This window comes from Rhinolophus sinicus, chromosome 3 (genome assembly GCF_057876585.1).
Source record: "Rhinolophus sinicus isolate RSI-liver-muscle chromosome 3, RSI-T2T, whole genome shotgun sequence".
Classification (NCBI taxonomy): Eukaryota; Metazoa; Chordata; class Mammalia; order Chiroptera; family Rhinolophidae; genus Rhinolophus; species Rhinolophus sinicus.
This window is the reverse complement of record NC_142503.1, coordinates 110484205-110505369: the sequence shown is the minus strand read 5'-3', so window position 1 is coordinate 110505369 and position 21165 is coordinate 110484205. Positions and strand designations below refer to the sequence as shown.

The 21165-nt window shown below is 38.1% G+C and overlaps 2 protein-coding genes across 5 annotated transcripts in view; one reads left to right on the top strand and one right to left on the bottom strand.

Annotated features, from left to right (window-relative positions):
* The window catches only part of KLHL28 (kelch like family member 28), a 31051-nt gene extending 15337 nt beyond the window's left edge, over positions 1-15714 (bottom strand). For both annotated transcript variants that reach the window (XM_019751715.3, XM_074328186.1), the window contains exon 1: positions 15576-15714. The gene's annotated coding sequence lies outside the window, so the exon portion shown is untranslated. The remainder of the gene's footprint in view (positions 1-15575) is intronic.
* Positions 15715-15898: 184 nt separating this feature from the next.
* Positions 15899-21165, top strand: part of TOGARAM1 (TOG array regulator of axonemal microtubules 1) — a 68476-nt gene continuing 63209 nt past the window's right edge. For 2 of the 3 annotated variants that reach the window (XM_019751712.3, XM_074328185.2), the window contains exon 1: positions 15964-18204. In XM_019751712.3, coding sequence (XP_019607271.3) covers positions 16159-18204 — 2046 coding nt within the window. In that variant the 5' untranslated portion in view covers positions 15964-16158. Of the gene's footprint in view, positions 18205-21165 lie in introns of all 3 variants that reach the window. The other variant, XM_019751713.3, reaches the window with a different exon arrangement.

Sequence of the window (21165 nt, the reverse complement as noted above, 5' to 3'; positions counted from 1 at the left end):
ATCCCATCCTAATCCCTGGAACCTTTGAATGTTACTTTATATGGCAAAACAAAAACAAAAAACCTTTACAGATATGATTAAGGATTCTGAGATGGGGAGTTTACCCTAGATTATCCAAGGAGGCCCTAAATACAATCACAGGTATCTTGTAAGAAGAGGGTAGGAGATTTGGCACAGAGCGAAGAGAGGAAGGTAACGTGGCCACAGAGATGGAGACATGTGGCCACTAATGCTGGCAGCTACCAGAAGCTGCAAGCAGCCAAGGAACAGATTCTCCCCTGGAGCATCCTGAGGGAGTACAGCCCTGCCCACACCCTGATTTCTGCCCCATGATACTAACTTCAGACTTTTAGCCTCCAGAAATGTGAGAGAATAAATTTTTGTTTTAAAAAGCAACTGAGTTTGTTGTAATTTGTTACATCAGCCATAAGAAATTAATACATGAATACTTTAAACTTAATCATAGCAGCTGCTTAGAATAGATAAAAGGAACATAAAGACATCTATATGATACGAAGTGTTTCCTTCCTATCTCACACTTCAACCACAAGCTATGGGGATAATTAAAAAGTCGAAGATTTGGTTCCTGAGTTTTATTTTTTTTTGAATTTTTTTTTTTTTTTTACTTATTGGGGTAACTTATTTGAGAATACAACTAGAAGCAAGATCTCAACAGACTGAGAAAAATGCTTCAATTTGGTCCCTATTTTTAACGTATTACCAATAAATTAAAACAGTCCAAACATTATTAAATATGAATACCGGTAGGATTGAAAGAGTACAGCTTTTCATTTCTGTGCATTTTTATGTAGAAATATCCAAATATTGAAACTTTCATCTTCATCTAGAACCTCATCATTTGACACTTTTCAGTTAAATTTTAAGTCTGCTAACAAATTTTGTTAATATGGCACCTTACAGCTGATATCACCAACCTCCACTTCTGATCTTTCAAGATAATTCTATGCATATCTATCAGAATAATTCTCAATCGTGGAATGAACAAGTCTCCAGAAACTTCGGGGTCGTCCAGTAGGTACTTAATTCTGGAAGAGAATATTGGTAAGACAGAAACCACAGGCATAAGTTTAGATCTGGATCATTTTTACTTACTATATAGTGTTGACCTTTTTAAGCTATTTAACTTCTTTTAACCTCAGTTTTAATAGAAAAAGTGAATATCTAGACTCAAAAGTGAAAAATAAACAATAGGAAAGGCAAGTAGATATAGAAAATAAGTGATGGGATTAGAAAGCAGTCCTAGATACTTTACATCTGGTGAACTTTGCCTTCTCTCATCTTCATTTTCCTTATCTGTAAAATGAGATATACTTAAACTATACACCTCACAAGGTTTTTGAGTATCAAATCAGATAATGCACATGAAAACACAATAAACTGTAAGATTTACAAGAGTAGGGTACTGTGGTGAGGCAATAGAGGTATAACAGTATCAGTGAAGAACAGGGACCTTAGAAATACAGATAATGAGTTTTAGTCCTATCTGGGTCACATACTGTTATATAGAATTGGTATATTTTTTAATCTAAGTATTAATTTTTTCATTCATAAAATAAGAATACCTCCCATCTATCTCAAAAGGTTACATGAAAACAGTTTTATAAAGTGTAAAGTCCACACAACTGAGGTGCTACCATGTTTCCCCGAAAATAAGACCGAGTCTTATATTAAGTTTTGCTCCAAAAGATGCATTAGGGCTTATGTTCAGGGGACATCATCCTGAAAAATCATGCTAAGGCTTATTTTCTGGTTAGGTCTTATTTTCGGGGAAACATGATCAGAATACAGCACTTAAGTCTCATTTTATTAAACTGTTTCTTCCCATGATCTCCACTTTCACTAATGCCCATTCTTTTTACAATGACCTTTCACTTCAATAAAAATCATGTAATTAATACAGCACTATACAAATATTTTCTGACCATAATGCCAGATTTTGTCTACAACCTTTCTCTTCTCTTGTCTTTTTTTCGTCCAATTCAAATTTTCAAAAGGCTAGGTCAAAATTAAATTCACCTGCAAGTCTATAAACGTGTAAGTACTCAATTTATTCACATGCAATTAATTTAATTATGTGTGCTGTTTTGTGAAAAATATCCCTCAACTCTGATTTGTCTGATTTAACAAGGAGAACGTTATTCAGACTGAAAAGAATAAACAGGAAAGGCAAATAGATACAGAAAATAGAGAAAGAATTGAAAAAGGAGACATAGCTAATGCAGAGAAAGGGACATAAAAAGTATATTTTGGAAAAGAAAAAATAAAACTGTCTTTGCTGGCAGATGACATGATTGTCTATGTAAAAAATCCAAAACAATCAACAAAAAAACTTCTGCAATTAATAAGCAATTTTAGTAAGGTTGCAAGATATAAGGTTAATATACAAAAGTCAACCATTTTTCTATATACCAGCAATGAACAAGTGAATTTGAAATTAAAAACATATTACCATTTACATTAACACCTAAAAAATGAAACACTTAGGTATAAACCTAACAAAATATGTATAAGATCTATATAAGAACTATTAAAATTTTAATGAAAGCAAACAAAGAACTAATTAAATAAATATGGAGAATTACTCCATGTTCATGGATAGAAAGACTCAATATTATCAAGATGTTCGTTCTTTCCAACTTGAACTCTAGGTTCAATGTAATCCCAATCAAAATTCCAGCAAGTTATTTTGTGGCTATTTCAAACTAATTCTAAGTTTCATATGGAGAGGCAAAAGCCCCAGAACAGCAAACTCAATAATGAAGAGAACAAAGTTAAAGGACTGACACTATCCAACTTCAAGAACCATTATAAAGCTATCGTAATTAAGACTGTGGCACAGGCAGAAGAACAGACAAATAGACCAATGAAACAGAGTAAGGAGCCCAGAAACAGACACACATATATATAGTCAACTGATCTTCAACAAAGAAGTGATGGCAATACAACAGAGAAAAGATAGTCTTTCCAACAAATGGTGCTGGAACAACTGGATACCCACATACTAAAAAATGAATCTCGGCACAAATCTTAAATCATTCACAAAAATTAGTTCAAAATGGATCAGAGACCTAAATGTAAAATATAAAACTATAAAACACCCAGATAACAGAGGAGAAAAATCTAGATGATCTTGGGTACAGCAAAGACTTTTTAAATATGATATCAAAGGCACAATTCATAAAAGAAAGAACTGATAACCTGGATGTCATTAAAATAAAAAACTTCTGCACTGGGAAAGGCAACGTCAAGAGAGTGAGAAGACTAAGAAAACAAGCCACACACTAGGAGAAAATATTTGTTAAAAGACACATCTGATAAAGGACTGTTATTAAACAAAGAACTCTGTAAAAGTCATTAAGAAAATAAACAACCTGATTAAAAATGGATGAGATTTTAATAGCCACCTCACCAAAGATATACAGATGTCACGTAAGCGTATGAAAAGATGTTCAAGATCATGTCATTAGGGAATTGCATATCAAAACAACGAAAAACCACCTATTAGAATGGTCAAAATCCAAAACACTGAGAATGCCAAATGCTGGAGCAATAGGAACTCTTGTTTATGGCTGGTGAGAATGCAAAATGATACAGCCATTTTGGTTTCTTATAAAACTAAACATACTCTTACCATAAGATCCACTAATTGACCTCCTTGGTATTTACCCTCCAAAATTGATGTCCACACAAAAACCTAAACATGGATGTTTACAGCAGGTTTATTCATAAGTGCCAATATACATGGAAGCAACCTATATGTCCATTAATAGGTGAATGGATAAACTGTGGTACGCAAAGACAATGGAATATTACTCATCGCTAAAAGGAAATGAGGTATCAAGCCATGAAAACATGCAGAAAGCTTAAATGCATATTACCAAGTGAAAGAAGCCAATCTGAAAAGGCTACATGCTGCATAATTCCAACTATGTGACATTCTGGAAAAGGCAAAACTATGGAGTCAGTAAAAAGATCAATGGTTGCTAGGGGTTGGAGGAAGGGAGGGATGAATAGTTGGGGCACACAGGATTTTTAGTACAGTGAAATTACCATATATGATACTATAATGGTAGATAGATGTCACTGTACATGTCATTATACATTTGTCCAAAACCATAGAGTATGCAATGCCAAGAATGAACCCTAAGGTAAATACTGAGAAGCCATAAAGTGCTTCCTTTAAGTGAAAAGGTGAGAGTTCTCAACTTATTAAGGAAAGAAAAAAAAAATCATATGCTGAGGTTGCTAAGCTCTACGGCAAGAAGGAATCTTCTGTCCGTGAAATTTTAAAGACGGAAAAAGAAAGTGGCGTTAGTTTTGTAGATGACCTGAAGCCGCAAAGGACAGCAAAACCTCTGGATAACAAAACAAGGATCCAAAAGAATTGACATCTAACAAGAAGAAATTTAAGAGGAATAAACGTTAAGATTCTATATGGATTCCAAAACAACTATACAAGTATTAGAATAAGAGGGAAAAAAACCTCATCTGTAGGATGTGTTATTAAGGGCTTACAAATTTTAATTTTAGTACTACTGTAGTACACTAAGTTTATGTAGGTTTGAGCTCCATTATAACATACAGAACTAGAGAGGAGACAATATTGCTTTGACTGGAAATGTCACACCACATCTAGAGTACAGATTTTGGGGACCATCCTTTAACAGGGAGCTAAACAAAGTATAACGCCTGATGAAGAGAAGAAATTCAAATCATGTCTTATGGGTAATGGAATTGAGAATGCTCACTCTGATTTTAAAAAAAGGAAATCTGAGGGTTATCATGTAAAAAAACAAGAGGTACAAGTTATTCAATAATAATATAATATAGGATTGTTTTGAGGATTAAATGAGTTTATACATATGAGTGCTTAGAATAGTGCCTATCACTTAGTAAGTTCTTGATAAGTTACCTTATTACTAGACAATTTTTTAAGTTGTCTGCTTAAAAGGTATTCTGCTTTCCATGTTGCACCATCTCCCACTGGTAGGTAAGAAATCCACCATGTACCACTGACACCCTAGGCCACATAAGTATTGCAGAATTGTTGATTATCAAATCAAGTTCGAGTTATTGGTCAGATTCACTTTTAGCATAAATAGGAAACATAAAGTGGTAGATCCTTATATTAAACTAATGTTTGGTGTGTCCAGTTCAAGACCAATAAGTTACCATTAACATGACAGCATGATACAATATTGATTTGTAAATATATGCATGCATGTGCACATGCACGTGTGTGTACGTGTGTGTGTGTGTGTGTGTGTGTGTGTGTGTGTATAAAACACATATCCAGATATGCAGGACAGTAATTTTAAGAGACTTGGCTCTGGAATCAGGCCCCTAGGATTACAATATTGTCTGTACTACTTAATAGCTATGTGACCTTGTGAAGGTGATGTTAGTCTCAGTTTTCTAATCTGTAAAATATAGACAAAATAGTACACATAAGCATTCAATTTAATTGTTAGATGCTACTTATTATTAACATTACCATCCTTAAAAAGGCTTGATTTTTGCCAGCTAAACACACATGACTCTCTTCCATGTTTACCAAAAAAGGAACGAAGCTTACTTACTATCAAGCGAACAAATACAAACAGGGCAAGGCTAAAGCCTGACAAATTTGACCAATTAAAGATACCATGAGCCACTTTTAAACTTATAGTTTATTACTTACAATGAAGAGAAGAGTAAGCCAAAGACTAAGCTCCCTAAATCCTTGTCCTGCACGTGTAAAAAAGGTCAACACCAAACAAAGGGGGCTGGATGACAGCAATATAAATTGTAAAGAACCCAAACTAGACTGCAGCTAAGCAGTTTTATATTCTGCAGTTCTATTCTGTGGGATGGAGAAAATGAAAGCCCCATACCTCATCACAACCAGGGAGGTGAAGAGAAACTGTCTCATGACAGACTCCCAGGGGTGATTGAGAGGCAAGTGAGAGATGGCCTTGAGCAGCTCCTTAAATGCATCCCACCCTCTTGTGCACCCTCTTGTGTTCCAGAATCAATCACAAGGTGTTCCAAAACACAGATAAGCAGTGGTCCCGCAGTCCAAGCTTTTGCCTATGTGGATACATACAAGGTGTTATCAAACAATATGGTAAATGTTTAAATAAAAAAATTTATTACAGGGACTGCCCAGTGGCACAGGTGTTTGGAGCGCTGTGCTTCTAATGCCAAGGTCGCTGGTTCGATTCCCATATGGCAATCGATCTCTCATTCCCAGTGAGCTGTGCCCTCTACAGCTAAGATTGTGAACAATGGTGTGACCTGGAGCTGGGCTGCCGTGAGCAGCCAGAGGACAGCGTGAGCTACTGTGTGCTGCCAGGGCTGCCGTGTGTTGCCGTACGCAGCTAGTAGCCAGCATCAGTGGCCGGCTGCTGGTGAGAGCTGCCATGAGCTGCTATGTGTGAGCTGCTGGTGGTTGGCCGGCGACCGACTGCCTCAGCTGGGGGGCGGAGTACAAGGCTCATAACACCAACATGGGCCAGGGAGCGGCATCCTACACAACTAGACTGAGAAACAACGGCTTGAACCAGAGTTGGGAGGGAGGGGAAAAGTTTATTACAGTAAAAGACACATTGTTATTAACCCCCCTCAAAATACTCCCCCTTGCTTTGAACACACTTATCCCATCATTCTTGACACTTTCTGAGGCAATTCTGGAAGTCCTGTTTCGTGTCTTTAGTTGTGCTGTGTCGCTGTCTCGATGTCCTGAATCATTTTGACTTTGGGGAAAAGTCAGAAGTCACACAGTGCCAGATCCAGTGAATAAGGTGGATGATGACACACCATTATGTTATTTGACAGAAACTGCCATATATCAGAAGCGATGTGTGACACAGAGCTTTTCCATTGTGATCACAAAATATGGCGAATGCTGCTGCCAAGAGCCATCCAACAGGAAGGCAGGGATTTTCAACATGGGAAGTAATGCGTCAAACCTTAGTAACAGTGTGTGACAAGTTTCAACTTGCTCAGTGCAGTCAGTTGGGTGTGAGCTACGGTTGAGAGAAGGTATGTTTTAAAGTGTGCCGTAAATCATCCTCCATCATGACAACGCTCCATGTGACACATCACTTCTGGTATAAGGCAATTTTTTGTCAAATAAAAACATTACAGTGTGTCCTCATCCACCTTATTCGCCGGACCTGGCACCAAGAGACTTCCAGCTCTTCCCCAAAGTCAGAATGACCATGAAAGGTAAAGGTTTTGAATCGATTCAGGACATCGAGGCAGCCACGACAGCGTAACTAAAGACAATCACCAAAGGACTGTCAGAACTGCTCCAGAAAGCAGCACGAATGATGGGATAAGTGTGTTCAAAGCGAGGGGGAGTATTTTGAGGGGGATTAACAGCAATGTGTCTTTTATTGTATTACATTTTTTTAAATTTAAACATTGACCATATGTTTTTTTTAAGGATTTTTATTGGGGAAGGGGAACAAGACTTTACTGGGGACAGTGTGTACTTCCAGGACTTTTTATCCAAGTCAAGTTGTTGTCCTTTCAATCTTAGCTGTGGAGGGTGCCATTCAGCTTCAAGTTGTTGTCCTTTCCATCTTAGTTGTGGAGGGCACAGCTCAGCTCCAGGTCCAGTTGCCATTTTCTAGTTGCAGGGGGCACAGCCCACCATCCCTTACGGGAGTCGAACCAGCAACCTTGTGATTGAGAGGATGCATTCCAACCAACTGAGCCATCCGGGAGCTCAGCGGCAGCTCAGATCAAGGTACCATGTTCAATTTTAGTTGCTGGGGGCACTGCCCACCATCCCTTGCGGGAGTCGAGGAATCGAACTGGCAACCTTGTGGTTGAGAGCCCGTGCTCCAACCAACCGAGCCATTCGGGAGGCAACTCAGCTCAAGGTGTAGTGTTCAATCTTAGTTGCAGGGGGCGGAGCCCACCATCCCTTGTGGGACTCGAGGAGCTGAACCGGCAACCTTGTGGTTGAGAGCCCACTGGCCCATGTGGAAATCGGACCGGCAGCCTTCGGAGTTAGGAGCATGGGGCTCTAACCGCCTAAGCCACTGGGCCGGCCCCAAACATTGACCATATTTGTTGATCACACCTCATATAAAGCAAAATTAAATCTTAAAAACACAATCCACAAGAAATATGAAAATAAAAGGAAGTAAAAGAATCCAATGTTCATCTAATTAGTGGCCTAACCATACCATTCCAAATAACTTTAAAACAGTTATTTAATATACCATCCCTAGTGGGATAGGCCCTAAAAAAAACAAAACAAAAAAACAAACACAAAAACAAAAACAAACAAAAAAACAAAACAAAACAACTTACACCATTTCCAGTAACCACATTACCAGTGAAAGTGTTATCTGTATTCTGAAACTGCTACATGTGCACTGTCACAAATGCATAATTACGAGAGTTCTAATTTGATTATCCCTCGGGTCATTGTGATCTGGGATTCACAGATGGGAGAAAAGAGTTAAAGATGTAAGACTGAGACTTTAAATATAATCTTGGTAGTCTGATTTTGAATAAAAGTATCAGAATACATATATAAACATTATTTATATATGCTAATATATAATTTACGTATACAACATATATCAAATATACATAATATACAAACATATAAAATATATGTAATATTATGTTGCTTTGTACATCCAAAAGTAATAGAAAAATGTACGTAATATTATTTTAAGGAAAAAAATAAACTATATTACCTAGCTCTGTTTACTGAAAAGGGCCAGAAACTATTATCAACCCAGTGGCAAAGAGCACTCCTAGCACCCAGATGTGGTCTTTAAATACCGTGTCCCTCAAAGGGAGCAGAACTCCTTGGACAAATGGCTGATTCCAGGTCTAGGGCAGAAAATGTCAAGATAAATTTGGAATCTTTACATCTAGGTAGCAAGAAAGCTATCAATGACTAAGGGCATAAAAAACTTAAAAATCAAAGTGAATAGGGGCCGGCCCGGTGGCTCAGGCAGTTAGAGCTCCATGCACCTAACTCTGAAGGCTGCCGGTTCGATTCCCACATGGGCCAGTGGGCTCTCAACCACAAAGTTGCCAGTTCAATTCCTCGAGTCCAGCAAGGGATGGTGGGCAGTCTCCCCTGCAACTAAGATTGAACATGGCACCTTGAGCTGAGCTCCCGAATGGCTCAGTTGGTTGGAGCGCATCCTCTCAAGCACAAGGTTGCCAGTTCGATTCGACTCCTGCAAGGGACGGTGGGCAGCGCCCCCTGCAACTAAAATTGAACATGGCACCTTGAGCTGAGCTGTTGCTGAGCTCCCGGATGGCTCAGTTGGTTGGCGCATGGGCTATCAACCAAAAGGTTGCCGATTCAACTCCCGCAAGGTGGTGCAACTAGCAACGGCAACTGGACCTGGAGCTGAGCTGCGGCCTCCACAACTAAGACTGAAAGGACAACAACTTGAAGCTGAACGGCACCCTCCACAACTAAGATTGAAAGGACAACAACTTGACTTGGAAAAAAAGTCCTGGAAGGACACACTGTTCCCCAATAAAATCTAAAAAAAATTTTAAAAAGTGTGATATACATAACATAAAATGTAGCATTTAAAAAAAATCAAAGTGAATAGCCTTTCACTGGTCAAAGATGGGACAAACTGATCATCAATAATAAGAAATACAATTGATTATAAAACACATCAGATATGCTTAAATCCGTGAGTTCGTAATGATAAAATCATGATTTTTTTTTTAAAAAGACTTAATTGATCTCCACTGGAGGGTGCTAATGAACCAATTCATTTGATACTAGTACTAAAAGGACAGAATCAAGCATTTATGATGTAACTAAAAGCACTTCCTATACGAACTGTACCACTGGGTTACCAAATAGATGAGCGGAGGTTTCTCGTTATAAAAGTATTCCAGTTAGTAAATGAAGAAATGATAGAATATTGCAATCTTAATGAATTAATGGGGAGGTAGGCACTGATTATGAAGTACTGGTAACATCACAAAAAGAGAGACAAACAGACATCAGGGCCTGCTGATGGGAGACCATAACACCTATGAATATTCTTGCACCCCTCCCGTATCACACACCAAAATCAAACATGCGTTCAACAGTACAGATCCAACTATTAATTTACAAGAAATACAGAGAACAGCAAAAAGAACATGTTAAACTACACCAGAAGAATGCAATCAGCACAATCATTCTGACTGAGAAATTTTATGGAATAATCTAGATGCTTCAATAATAAACTGAAAGAAAGAACCTACATATTAATATAAACTTAAGACTTCGTATCAATCAAACACAACATGTGAACCATACAGGTGTATGCACATACATGCATATGTACACACACACACAGACACACACACCAGGAGACACTGGAAATTTGTACACTGACCGAATTGATTATCTTAAGTAATTATCACAGTGATTATCTTAAGTAATCACTGTTACATTTTGTTGCTAAACAGTGATATTGCACTTATGTTTTCAAAGACTTATCTTTTACAAACACATACTGAAATATTTATAAATAAAATAATACAATCTCAGAGATTTGCTGCAAACTAATACAGTATTAGGGAGTGGCTAGGGATACAGATGATGTCATGAGCTGATAACCGCTGAAGCTGGGTGACAGGTACATGAGGGTTCATCATATTCTACTACATTTGCATGTTTTTGAAATTTTATGCAGGAAAAAAGAAAAAAACTGACTACAGATGAAGAATCTGATGTTCAGAGAGTTTAAATGAATCAATTAAGATCACACAATTATAAGAGACATTACTGGGACTATGTTTTCTTAGTTTTTGAACAATGTTCTCTACACATCATATTTAAATATTACAATACTGAACAGTGTTGACCTGCTTAAAATATTTACTGACTATAATTGTTGCCACTCCTGACAAGACTAAATTATTCTATAAAGAACATCTAGAACACTTAGTCATAACATACACATATTCACTACTTTCACCCTCAGAGTAAAACCAAGAGATAGGTACTGTTAGTATCATTCCCATTTTACAGATGAAAAAAATCTAAGGAACAGAGAAATTAAGCCCAACGGAATATTTAAACCTTGGCACTCAGTCTCCAGAGTCCTTAAATACTATGTTATACTGCCTCACTTATGAGCTCCTAATTTCCTAATCTTATTAAAGTTTTAACTCAAACAAGAAACTAAAAAGGTGCAGAATAGAAACGCCCTCCCAAAAAAACAGAACCCATACATATGCATTTACATACGTATGTATACACACAGACACAGACACAGACACAGACACACACACACACACACACACACCCACACACACACACAGGGTGCCAAAAAAATATGTACACATGACTTGTACTGATCTTTTGTTATCGGTATATATTATTACAATTTTAATAGGTTTTTCCTTTATTAAAATATGTATACATTTTTTGGCACCCTCTGTATATATACATACATATAGATAGATACATATATAAAATATAAACACACATTATGTAGATCAGATATGAAAGTACATCAGGGCTTTAAAAAGAAATAAAGAAGGATCCATGGAACAATTATTTCGTTCTGTTATTTATATTATAATGGGATTGATTCTTCTTCCCCCACATCCCTGCCATACTTTGTTTTTTTCTTGTTTTGTTTTATTTTTAATCTTGGTACCATACAACAAATATTTAGGACAAATCTAAACCCAGGTAACTGGATTAGTTAATATTGAATAAATGGCATTCATTTGAAAAGTTTTAAAAAGGTAATAGTATTATTGTACTTCATTTCTAATCACATAATTACATGAATATCCACAACATAAAGACGATGTCAGATAAAATTAAACTTTTCAGAGTCTACAGCAGATTAACAATTTAGAATTAGGTTCTGAAACAAAGCTAATAAAGGTCAAGCTGTGAGTTTAGTAACTACTTAATTGACACCTAAGCTACAAAACAGTGGTGCTGAAATCAGTTGGGAGGCAATTATCTGCTACAATGAAAGCAAATAAATGTGAAGAGAAATGAGGATTGTTTTTTAAAAAATCCAAACACACATATACTTTTCTGTAAAAAGTGCGATTTATGAATTTAAGAGAGTATTTTATCGTAGCTGTTTTCTTAAATTTCTTTCCCACAGTTCAACTCTCCTCACAGAAGAATTCAACTAATGATGGCATATAATTTTATCAGTGAGCCTATGGCACACGTTGACATATTTTCCTTTTCTCTGAGACTGACTTTCATTATATCTGGAGCAACAAAAGTAAAATTAGAGCCTGTTATAATATGAATCATTATATCAAAAATTCAGGAATAGCACAGAAGAAACCAAGTCCCCAAAGCCACTAACTTCACCAAGTAAAAACTGTAAGTTACAAAACTGACCCATCCACTGAAAACTGGTAGCAATAGATGTGAAATCTTAACTTATGCAAATTAGTGCTTAAGATGCAACAAAAATTGGATGTTTAAAATTATAGTTGTTTGACGTAGTCAGAAATGTACAATGGCTTTTGAACATAAACCTAAGTAATTTAAAATGTATCACTGATATACACCAAAGAAAACCTGTTTTCTTTTAAACCAATAAGCTAATAATTTCTTAAACTTTGACTCAAACAAGAAAATACAAAGATTCAGAACAGAAACCCAAAAAGGAAGATTAAAATACATGCACTCAAATAATACATAATAAAATATATGAATGATTAGTAATGGAAAAATCTAATTTTATCCTAGTTTCAACACTCTTCCCCACCAAAACTTTTCTAAAGCTCCGAGCAAGTAGCTAAATCGACTAATCTGAATTTTACTCTTTCTCTGTCTACATACTTTCCAATGAAAACATTACTAAAATGTGCCATAGTACAAATGTAGAAGACGTAATCTCAAAAATTTGTTGTGAGGATTAAATGAATTAAAATCCATTAAGTACCTAGCACAGTGTATGGCATATACAGCACTCAATAAATGGTAGGTAATACTATTATAATTATCTATTAATATTAATAGCACCACTTATCATTTGTAGACCATTTCTTCACGATGTCTTAAACTATACAAAATTCTTAAGAGTTTATAGAATTCACATTGAGTTCCAATATTCCTAAATGTCTGTAAAATTTGAGTAAGGTCACAAAATAAAACTATAGTATAGTAGTTCACCCAACCAAATGAGATCTTACCACTGATTATGGAAATACAGGATGTTTTTAGGGCAACTGTGTTTACCTTGCTTATACGCAGCTCAAAAATTAAGGTATATATCACAAACATTCCTGTAATCCATTTTTTAACTAAATTTTGAAATTATTGACATTTTTAACTTGCTTTACCTGAATTTGCTCTTTTCATTGTATCCTTAATTACCCCCTTCGAATTTTCAGAGGTGTACTATCAATACACCTAATATACATTCTACTATTCCAGATTTTAATTTTTTTAATCCAGTGTATCTATGGCTCAATATAAAAGGTTTTTCTAGTCAATACACAATTCCTAGAATTCCCTGGATTCCTAAAATTCAACCAGATATTTAAAAAATCTCCTTTGTATGTTTAGTGACATTTACATTTTGAAATAAAATTTATGATTCATTAAGAATAATTTGCTTTGTAATAGAAACAAACAGAATATATAATAAATGGATGAGACTTATCTTCTACAAAATAATCCTAAAAGTTAATTAGTAAGATATGTGATGCTGTTAAGATCCCATTTCCTAAATATCCACCAGACTAATGCGTCTTCAAGTATTCATCAAGAAATTTAATGTGACAGATATAAAATAAATTGCAATCTATAACACGGTGATTGATATATGAGGCCCTGAGAAAAGTGGTCAAAATGAAGACTCATTTTACTTTGTTCCAAGGAAAAGAACATGATAACTGGTTGGTTTAAGTATCCAAGCCCCTTGAGAACTATTCTCTATAGAAAGAAGGGATAATTCTTAAGCTTCTACCATAACTTCGATGATGAATATCATTCAAGACTTTCCAAGTTCCTTTTCTTTGATTCTATGATTACCACATCTACTTACTACTCCGAAGTTCTTGGATACAGGAGAGAGCACACTGGTTTTCAACCTGAAAATTCTGATCACTGGAAAGGGTTATCTTCTATTCCAACATAAACCGGCATTCTAATGTGTACATTCCAATGTGTACATCATTCTCTTCTTTAGTTCAGTTTGAATTGGGTTCCTGAAGTCTGAGCATACACCAGTAAAAGTATAAATCTGAGCTTCTTACATTGGAAATATGAGAAGTAGACATTCCTTTTCATTGACAACTATTACAATCATCTCTTGTCTTTCACTCCCTGTCCTTACCCTGTCCCTAAAATAAAAAATGTAAAACAAAAGAAGTGATTCGTTTTTTTTGGTCTACTGAAACACAGCCAAACCAAATTTAGGCAGATTCATTTAACCACCAAAATGAGTAATTGTGAAAGAACAACCTAGAACTTAAAAACAAAACAAGATGCAAGTTTACACAAACCTCATTTACATCTCCTCTATCCTTCCACCCCAAAAGAAGAAACCTATGATATTCAATTTGTGCTTTAAGAGAGCATCCAGAAGTTATTTTTAAACTTACATTATTCAACATTATTTATAAAGTAGTTTGGCATATGAGACTCAATTACTTTAAGACTTAAAAATGTATTTAAGAGACATCCCATGTGGCACAGAGCAGGATAGGAACCTTTGCATTTGAAGTGCATGGAGAATTCAAATGGTAACTCAGACTTTTTTCACTGGGTCATTCAAAAGCACTCCAAAAACTTCGGCCTTACATCAGACACTCCATCTCTTCAATTGTGTCCGCTTATTTTTCATTTACAAGGAGGAGAAAATGCTCACCAAATTCACAGTTCACCTAAAACCAAGAAATGTCTATTACTAGCTTTAAATCTACAGGGCAGAATTCTCTTAGGACTGTGATGCCAAGAACTTCTACCGCAAATGAAATTTTCTTTGCAACCTTCGTTTCCAGGAGACTGAAAGGCGGCAGAGTCGCCTGAGGATACTGCAGGGAGGTTGGGGCGGTGGAGGGAGCGGGAGGGGGGAAGAGGTGAGTCCCACAGAGGAACTGCATTAGGAGACTTTGAGAATGTATAAGGGAACGGCGGTTAGCTATGGGAAAAAATAGATTTATCTCCAGATAAAATACGTTTTCAAAGAGAACTTAAGTGATGAAGATAAGGAAAAATGACAGAAAACCTTTAACCCTCCGCGGCCGGAGGATAAACAAAGTAGGGAAAAGGGTTGGGGGAGAAGGCGGGGAGAGTAGGGGCCCAAAAGGCCAGGATTTGAAAACAAGTACGCAAGCTGTGAGCTTGGCCTTGACCCGGATCTTCTGCCCCAGTAAGCGGATGGCAGAGGGAACGGGTCGCACTTCCTCAGGGTTGTAGAGAGCTAAGCGTTTACAACGCTAACGGGTCCTGCACAAGAAGATGTCTCCTCTCTCCCGGCTTGCTCCCGTTCATTTCTTTATCTCTTACTCCAGTAGCAGCGGCACTCCGGCAAAACTCTACCAATGCCTGCGCCGCAGGTGCATAGCAAAAGGAAAAATACCTGAATTCCAAGAATCGCGCCGGCAGCAACCGGAGGTGGAGCACTGGACAACTAGAGCCGGGGCAGGATCCTCACTTGCTTCTAGTCAAACCTCAATTCTTACGGGTGGGGCAGGGAACTTCCGCCGTAAGCAAAGAGGGCGTCACTTCCGCTCTTTGCCTTTCCTCCCACACACAAATCCTCCTCGCCTGCTCCGCTTTAGATACGTTCGCAACGTTCTCACTTCCTTTTCCAGGAGACTTCAGCCTAGTCTTAGTACTTGACACGGACTACATGACCCAGCATTCACCACGGCAGGTTGATTTCCGGGTCAAGAGGTCCGTGCTGGGTACATCACCATGGAAGCGATCGGTTTGGTCACGTGGAGCTCCTGGTTACGCCCGGTGGTAGCTGTGGGGTCTGGGGCTTACGCGGGGGCCATTTTGCCCAAGGCTCCCAGAGTTGGGGGCCCTGGTAGCTGTCTTAAGCTGTTTCTTGTCCTCCTATGCAGCTTGGGGCTTGGAGAGGAACAAAGAGGGTTGGGCTCCATCAAGCCCTTCAGAGACGATGGTTTCCTCCAGCCTCCGCCACCTAACGATCCTGTATGGCGGCTGCGTCCTCCGCGCTGCTCCTGCTGCCGCCCCTTCCAGCCCAATGTTCCTATCGTCTTGGGAGCCGCAGAGGTCCTTCCGCCTCAGAGACTGATGATAGTCGAGGTGGGGGCACCATGAGAGGCGAGAAAAACTACTGCTGCCGTGGAGCTGCAGGAGACCACGGTTCCTGCCCCCCAACACCTTCACGTCTGGCCTCGACCTTCCTGATGCCGGCGGAGGCAATCTCAAGTAGTTGGTCTGAGTCTGGAGGTGGTTTGTCAGGGGGAGATGAGGAGGAGACTCAGCTCCTTCAACTCCTCCGGACCGCGCCGGATCCTTCTGAGGCCTTCCAGGCGTTGCAGGCTGCTTTGCCGCGGCGGGGCGGACGACTTGGCTTTCCCAGACGGAAGGAAGCATTGTATCGCGCCCTGGGTCGAGTGCTTGTGGAAGGAGGTAGTGATGAAAAGCGACTCTGCTTGCAACTCCTCTCGGACGTTCTCCGGGGTCAGGGGGAAGCAGGCCAGCTCGAAGAGGCCTTTAGCTTAGCACTTCTGCCTCAACTAGTTGTCTCCTTACGAGAAGAGAATCCAGCCCTGCGGAAAGATGCGCTGCAGATCCTACACATATGTCTGAAACGCAGTTCTGGACAGGTGCTGAGATCGCTTATACAACAAGGATTGGAAAGTACCGATGCTCGGCTTAGAGCTTCCACAGCCCTACTGTTCCCCATCTTGCTTACTCCTGAGGATTTGTTGCTAGACCTAGATCTTACCGAGGTTATAATATCCCTAGCACGAAAGCTTGGTGATCAGGAAATAGACGAAGAATCTGAGACAGCTTTCTCTGCACTTCAACAAATTGGGGAGCGACTTGGCAAAGAGAGGTTTCAATCCTATATCTCTCGCCTGCCCTCTGCCCTGAGGAGACAATACAATCGCCGCCTGGAAGCCCAGTTTGGCAGTCAGGTTCCTTATTATTTGGAACTTGAAGCCTCTGGATTTCCTGAAGATCCCCTTCCCTGTGCAGTGTCTCTTTCCAACAGCAATCTTAAATTTGGAATCATTCCTCAGGAGCTGCATTCAAGATTGTTAGATCAGGAAGACTATAAGAACCGGACTCAGGCCGTTGAGGAACTAAAACAGGTGATGGGACGGTTTAACCCTAGTTCTACCCCTCATTCTAGTCTTATCAGTTTCATTAGTTTGCTGTATAATTTGTTAGATGATTCCAACTTCAGAGTGGTCCATGGCACACTTCAGGTTCTGCATTTACTGGTTATTCAACTTGGAGAGCAGGTACAGCACTTCTTGGGACCAGTTATAGCAGCTTCTGTCAAAGTGCTGGCAGACAACAAGTTGGTGATCAAACAAGAATACATGAAAATTTTCCTCAAGCTAATGAAGGAAGTAGGTCCTCAACAGGTGCTTTGTTTACTCCTGGAACATCTCAAACATAAGCATTCCAGAGTGAGAGAGGAGGTGGTGAACATTTGCATCTGCTCCCTCCTGACCTATCCCAGTGAGGATTTTGACTTACCCAAACTGTCTTTTGATCTTGCCCCGGCTCTTGTAGATAGCAAACGGAGGGTACGCCAAGCAGCTCTTGAAGCCTTTGCTGTGCTGGCATCGTCGATGGGCTCAAGTAAAACCAGCATCCTTTTCAAAGCTGTGGATACTGTTGAACTGCAAGATAATGGAGATGGAGTGATGAATGCTGTGCAGGCCAGATTGGCTAGGAAAACCCTCCCAAGGTTAACGGAACAGGGATTTGTGGAGTATGCAGTACTCGTGCCATCGTCAGCCCAGGGTAGGTCAAGCCATTTGGCACATGGAGCAGATACAGACTGGCTTTTGGCTGGTAACAGAACTCAGAGTGCACACTGTCACTGTGGTGATCACACGAGGGATAGCATGCAAATTTATGGATCTTACAGTCCAACTATCTGTACCCGAAGGGTATTAAGTGCAGGAAAAGGAAAAAATAAGTTGCCTTGGGAAAATGAGCAGCCTGGAGTCGTAGGAGAAAACCAGACCTCCAATTCCAAGGATATAGAACAGGTATGCATCTTCTCCAATTTTCTTGAGTTGAAACTGAAAGAATTTAAAATGAAAATATGCCTGTAATGAGTTAAGAGTGAGGCTGCTTTATGGTTGTTATGCTTTGTGTTTAATACATTTGCTGATGTATTTGAATGCTGATGTATGTGTTATAATGGTACAGATGACATAAACGTTTAATAGGCTTTCTGCTTGGTGGATCTGAGTAAATTCTAGGCACAGTGTGATATAGTTCATACCTGGATTTCAGTTTTGGCCTGTCACTTTGGCATATCAGTTATTCATACAACAAACGCTGCATATTTAGTAGGTGCTAGACAAAGAGCTAAATTCTGGGAATGAAGATGAGACTAGTTCCACAAAGTTCAGGGAAAAGATCAGAGCTGTAAATAGGCAGTTAAGAATTTGTTAAGTGCTAAAATAGAAATACAAAGATTCTTGTGGGAATACTGAAAATAGAAAAAAATAATTCCATTGGAAAAGTCAAAAGCCTTACGAGAATATGTGACATCTGAACTGAAATTTGCGACACCCCAAGTTTTATGTTAAAAATTCCAAATCTACAGGTAACTTAAAAGTACAATAATATCCATGTACTCCATCTTTATTTACTAGTTATTGTTATCTTGCCATGTGTATTCTATATTTGCCAAACCATTTGAAAGTAAGTGCCAATATCTTAACATTTTGTTCCTAAAAATTTCTGCATATATCTCCTAAGGATGACGTTCTTTATAATTATTTTGCCATTATCACACCTCAGAATATAAATATTAATTCGGTAATATCTAATATATAGCCTGTATTTAAATTTCTCCAATTTTTATGGTATTTGTTTTGCTGTTATCATCCAGGATTCAGTCACGGTTCATGTGGTTAGTAAAATCTAGAGCAAGATGCCACCAGTTTGTTTTTTGTTTTTTCATGACATTGAGTTTTTTGAACAGTGGGGTAGTTGTTTTGTAGAATTTTCCACCTTCTTAATTTGTCTGTTTCCTTAGGATTACATTCAACATAACAGTTTAGCAGAAATATTACATGGAAGAGATATTGTGAACTTCACATTACATCACATCACGAGGCATATAACTCCAGATTGTCCCACATTTGGTAATGCTAAATGTTATCACTTGGCTAAGGTGGTGATAATCAGATCACTCCATAGTAGAGGTTTATTTTCCTCTTTATGATTAGCACATGATCTGTAGGATGATACTTTGAGACCCTATGGATACCCCAGCAACCTTTCACTCACTGTTCTTAGCACCCATTAATGACCTGTACCTGCATTTATTACATTAGGGGCTACAAAAAAGGGTAACTTTTTTTCTTCAGTTCTAGCATTTCTCCTTATTTGTTACCCGGCATTCATTTTTTACTCTGTGTGTAAATAATTAAATCAGTGTTCCTTTTGATGCTAAAATAGCTTCAAATTTGACCAGTGGCTGGTTCCTGACATGACTCTTTTAGTCTTCGAACACTTCCTTAATTTAAACATGACATGTCCAGGTTTCCCTTGTACTTTTTTTGCTCCAGACCCAGAATGAACCATTTTTTCAAGAGCCATGGAACTGGTTTTTTAATCATGTGTGGAATTTAAAACCCAAAATCTGGGTACAGATGTGTTTATTGCTACTGCTTACCATTGAGGACTGGTCCTTTCACTGGCAGAACCAGGGAGTGTTGTCATTTTTTTTTTTAATGAATTCATACTGATATTTCGAAGTCAGCACTACATAGTTCTTCCTCATCTTTTTTTAGTCCACATTTGTGTCTCTCTTCTTCCAAAGTAAAACCCTGGTTCTCAACATCAGTCATATTTATTCATATGCTGTATCTACAATACACAAAAAATAATTACTACACTAATAACTACCTATTAAATAAAGTTCAAGATTTCTTTGCTGTTCTTTTTCTGCTTAGAATTATCCCACAGAGTTTTATGTTGAAACTTTTCTTAAATTAATTGTTTTCTGGGTGATTAAAGATGAATAGAAGTTTGTTAACTGTGGAGGAGTCCCGGTGAATTTCAGAACAAAGGAATATATGTTCAGAGACACTGAGTTATGAAAGGACTTAGCAAATTAATAAGAAATGGTGAGTTTCTGCACAGCTGAACAAGTGGCAGAAGATGATACTGGAAATGTACACAGGGGCAGAGTATGGAGATCATTTTTGCAAATAAGGAGTTTGTATTTTTTGTGGTAGACCACAAAGGGATGGTGGTGAACTAAGTGTTCCCTCTTATAGTTTGTCAATGTTTTTGAAATAATTTTCAGATTTACATAATCTAGTTAGATGGTTATTCTCATGTATTGTAAACATTACCTGGCAGTGGATGATTTTCTGTAAGCATTGATCATAACACTGCCTGTTATGCGTCAACTCTGAAATGTTAGCGTATTTAGAAGAATTGAGTGCTGGCCAAAGCTCCAAAATTCTGAAAATAAGTGCATTTCTGAAATTTCAGTGCAGACCTATGTTGCTTTTGAAAACTGCTTTGGTGAAATTAAAACTGATCTCAGAAATTAAGTTGTAGTTTTTTGTTCAGAAATGGTCTGTAGAAGAACTAACATTGGAAACTATCTTAATGGAGGACTGGAATTAAATATTTAAATATTTTTATGTGTGCAGTATTTAAATATATATATATATATATATATATTTAATTAATAAACATTTTTTAGAGCAGTTTTAGGTTCACAGCAAAATGGAACAGAAAGTACAGAGATTTCCCACACGTGCACAGCCTCCCACACATGCACAGCCTCCCACACTACAACCAGCACCACAGTGGTGCATTGTTACAATTGCTGAACCAACAATGACACATCATTATCACGCAAAATCCACAGTTTTATGTTAGGGTTCATTCTTGGTGTTGCACATTCTATGGGTTTGGACAAATGTATCCATGTTCAGTATCCACCATTGTATCCTACAGACAAGTTTCACTGCCCT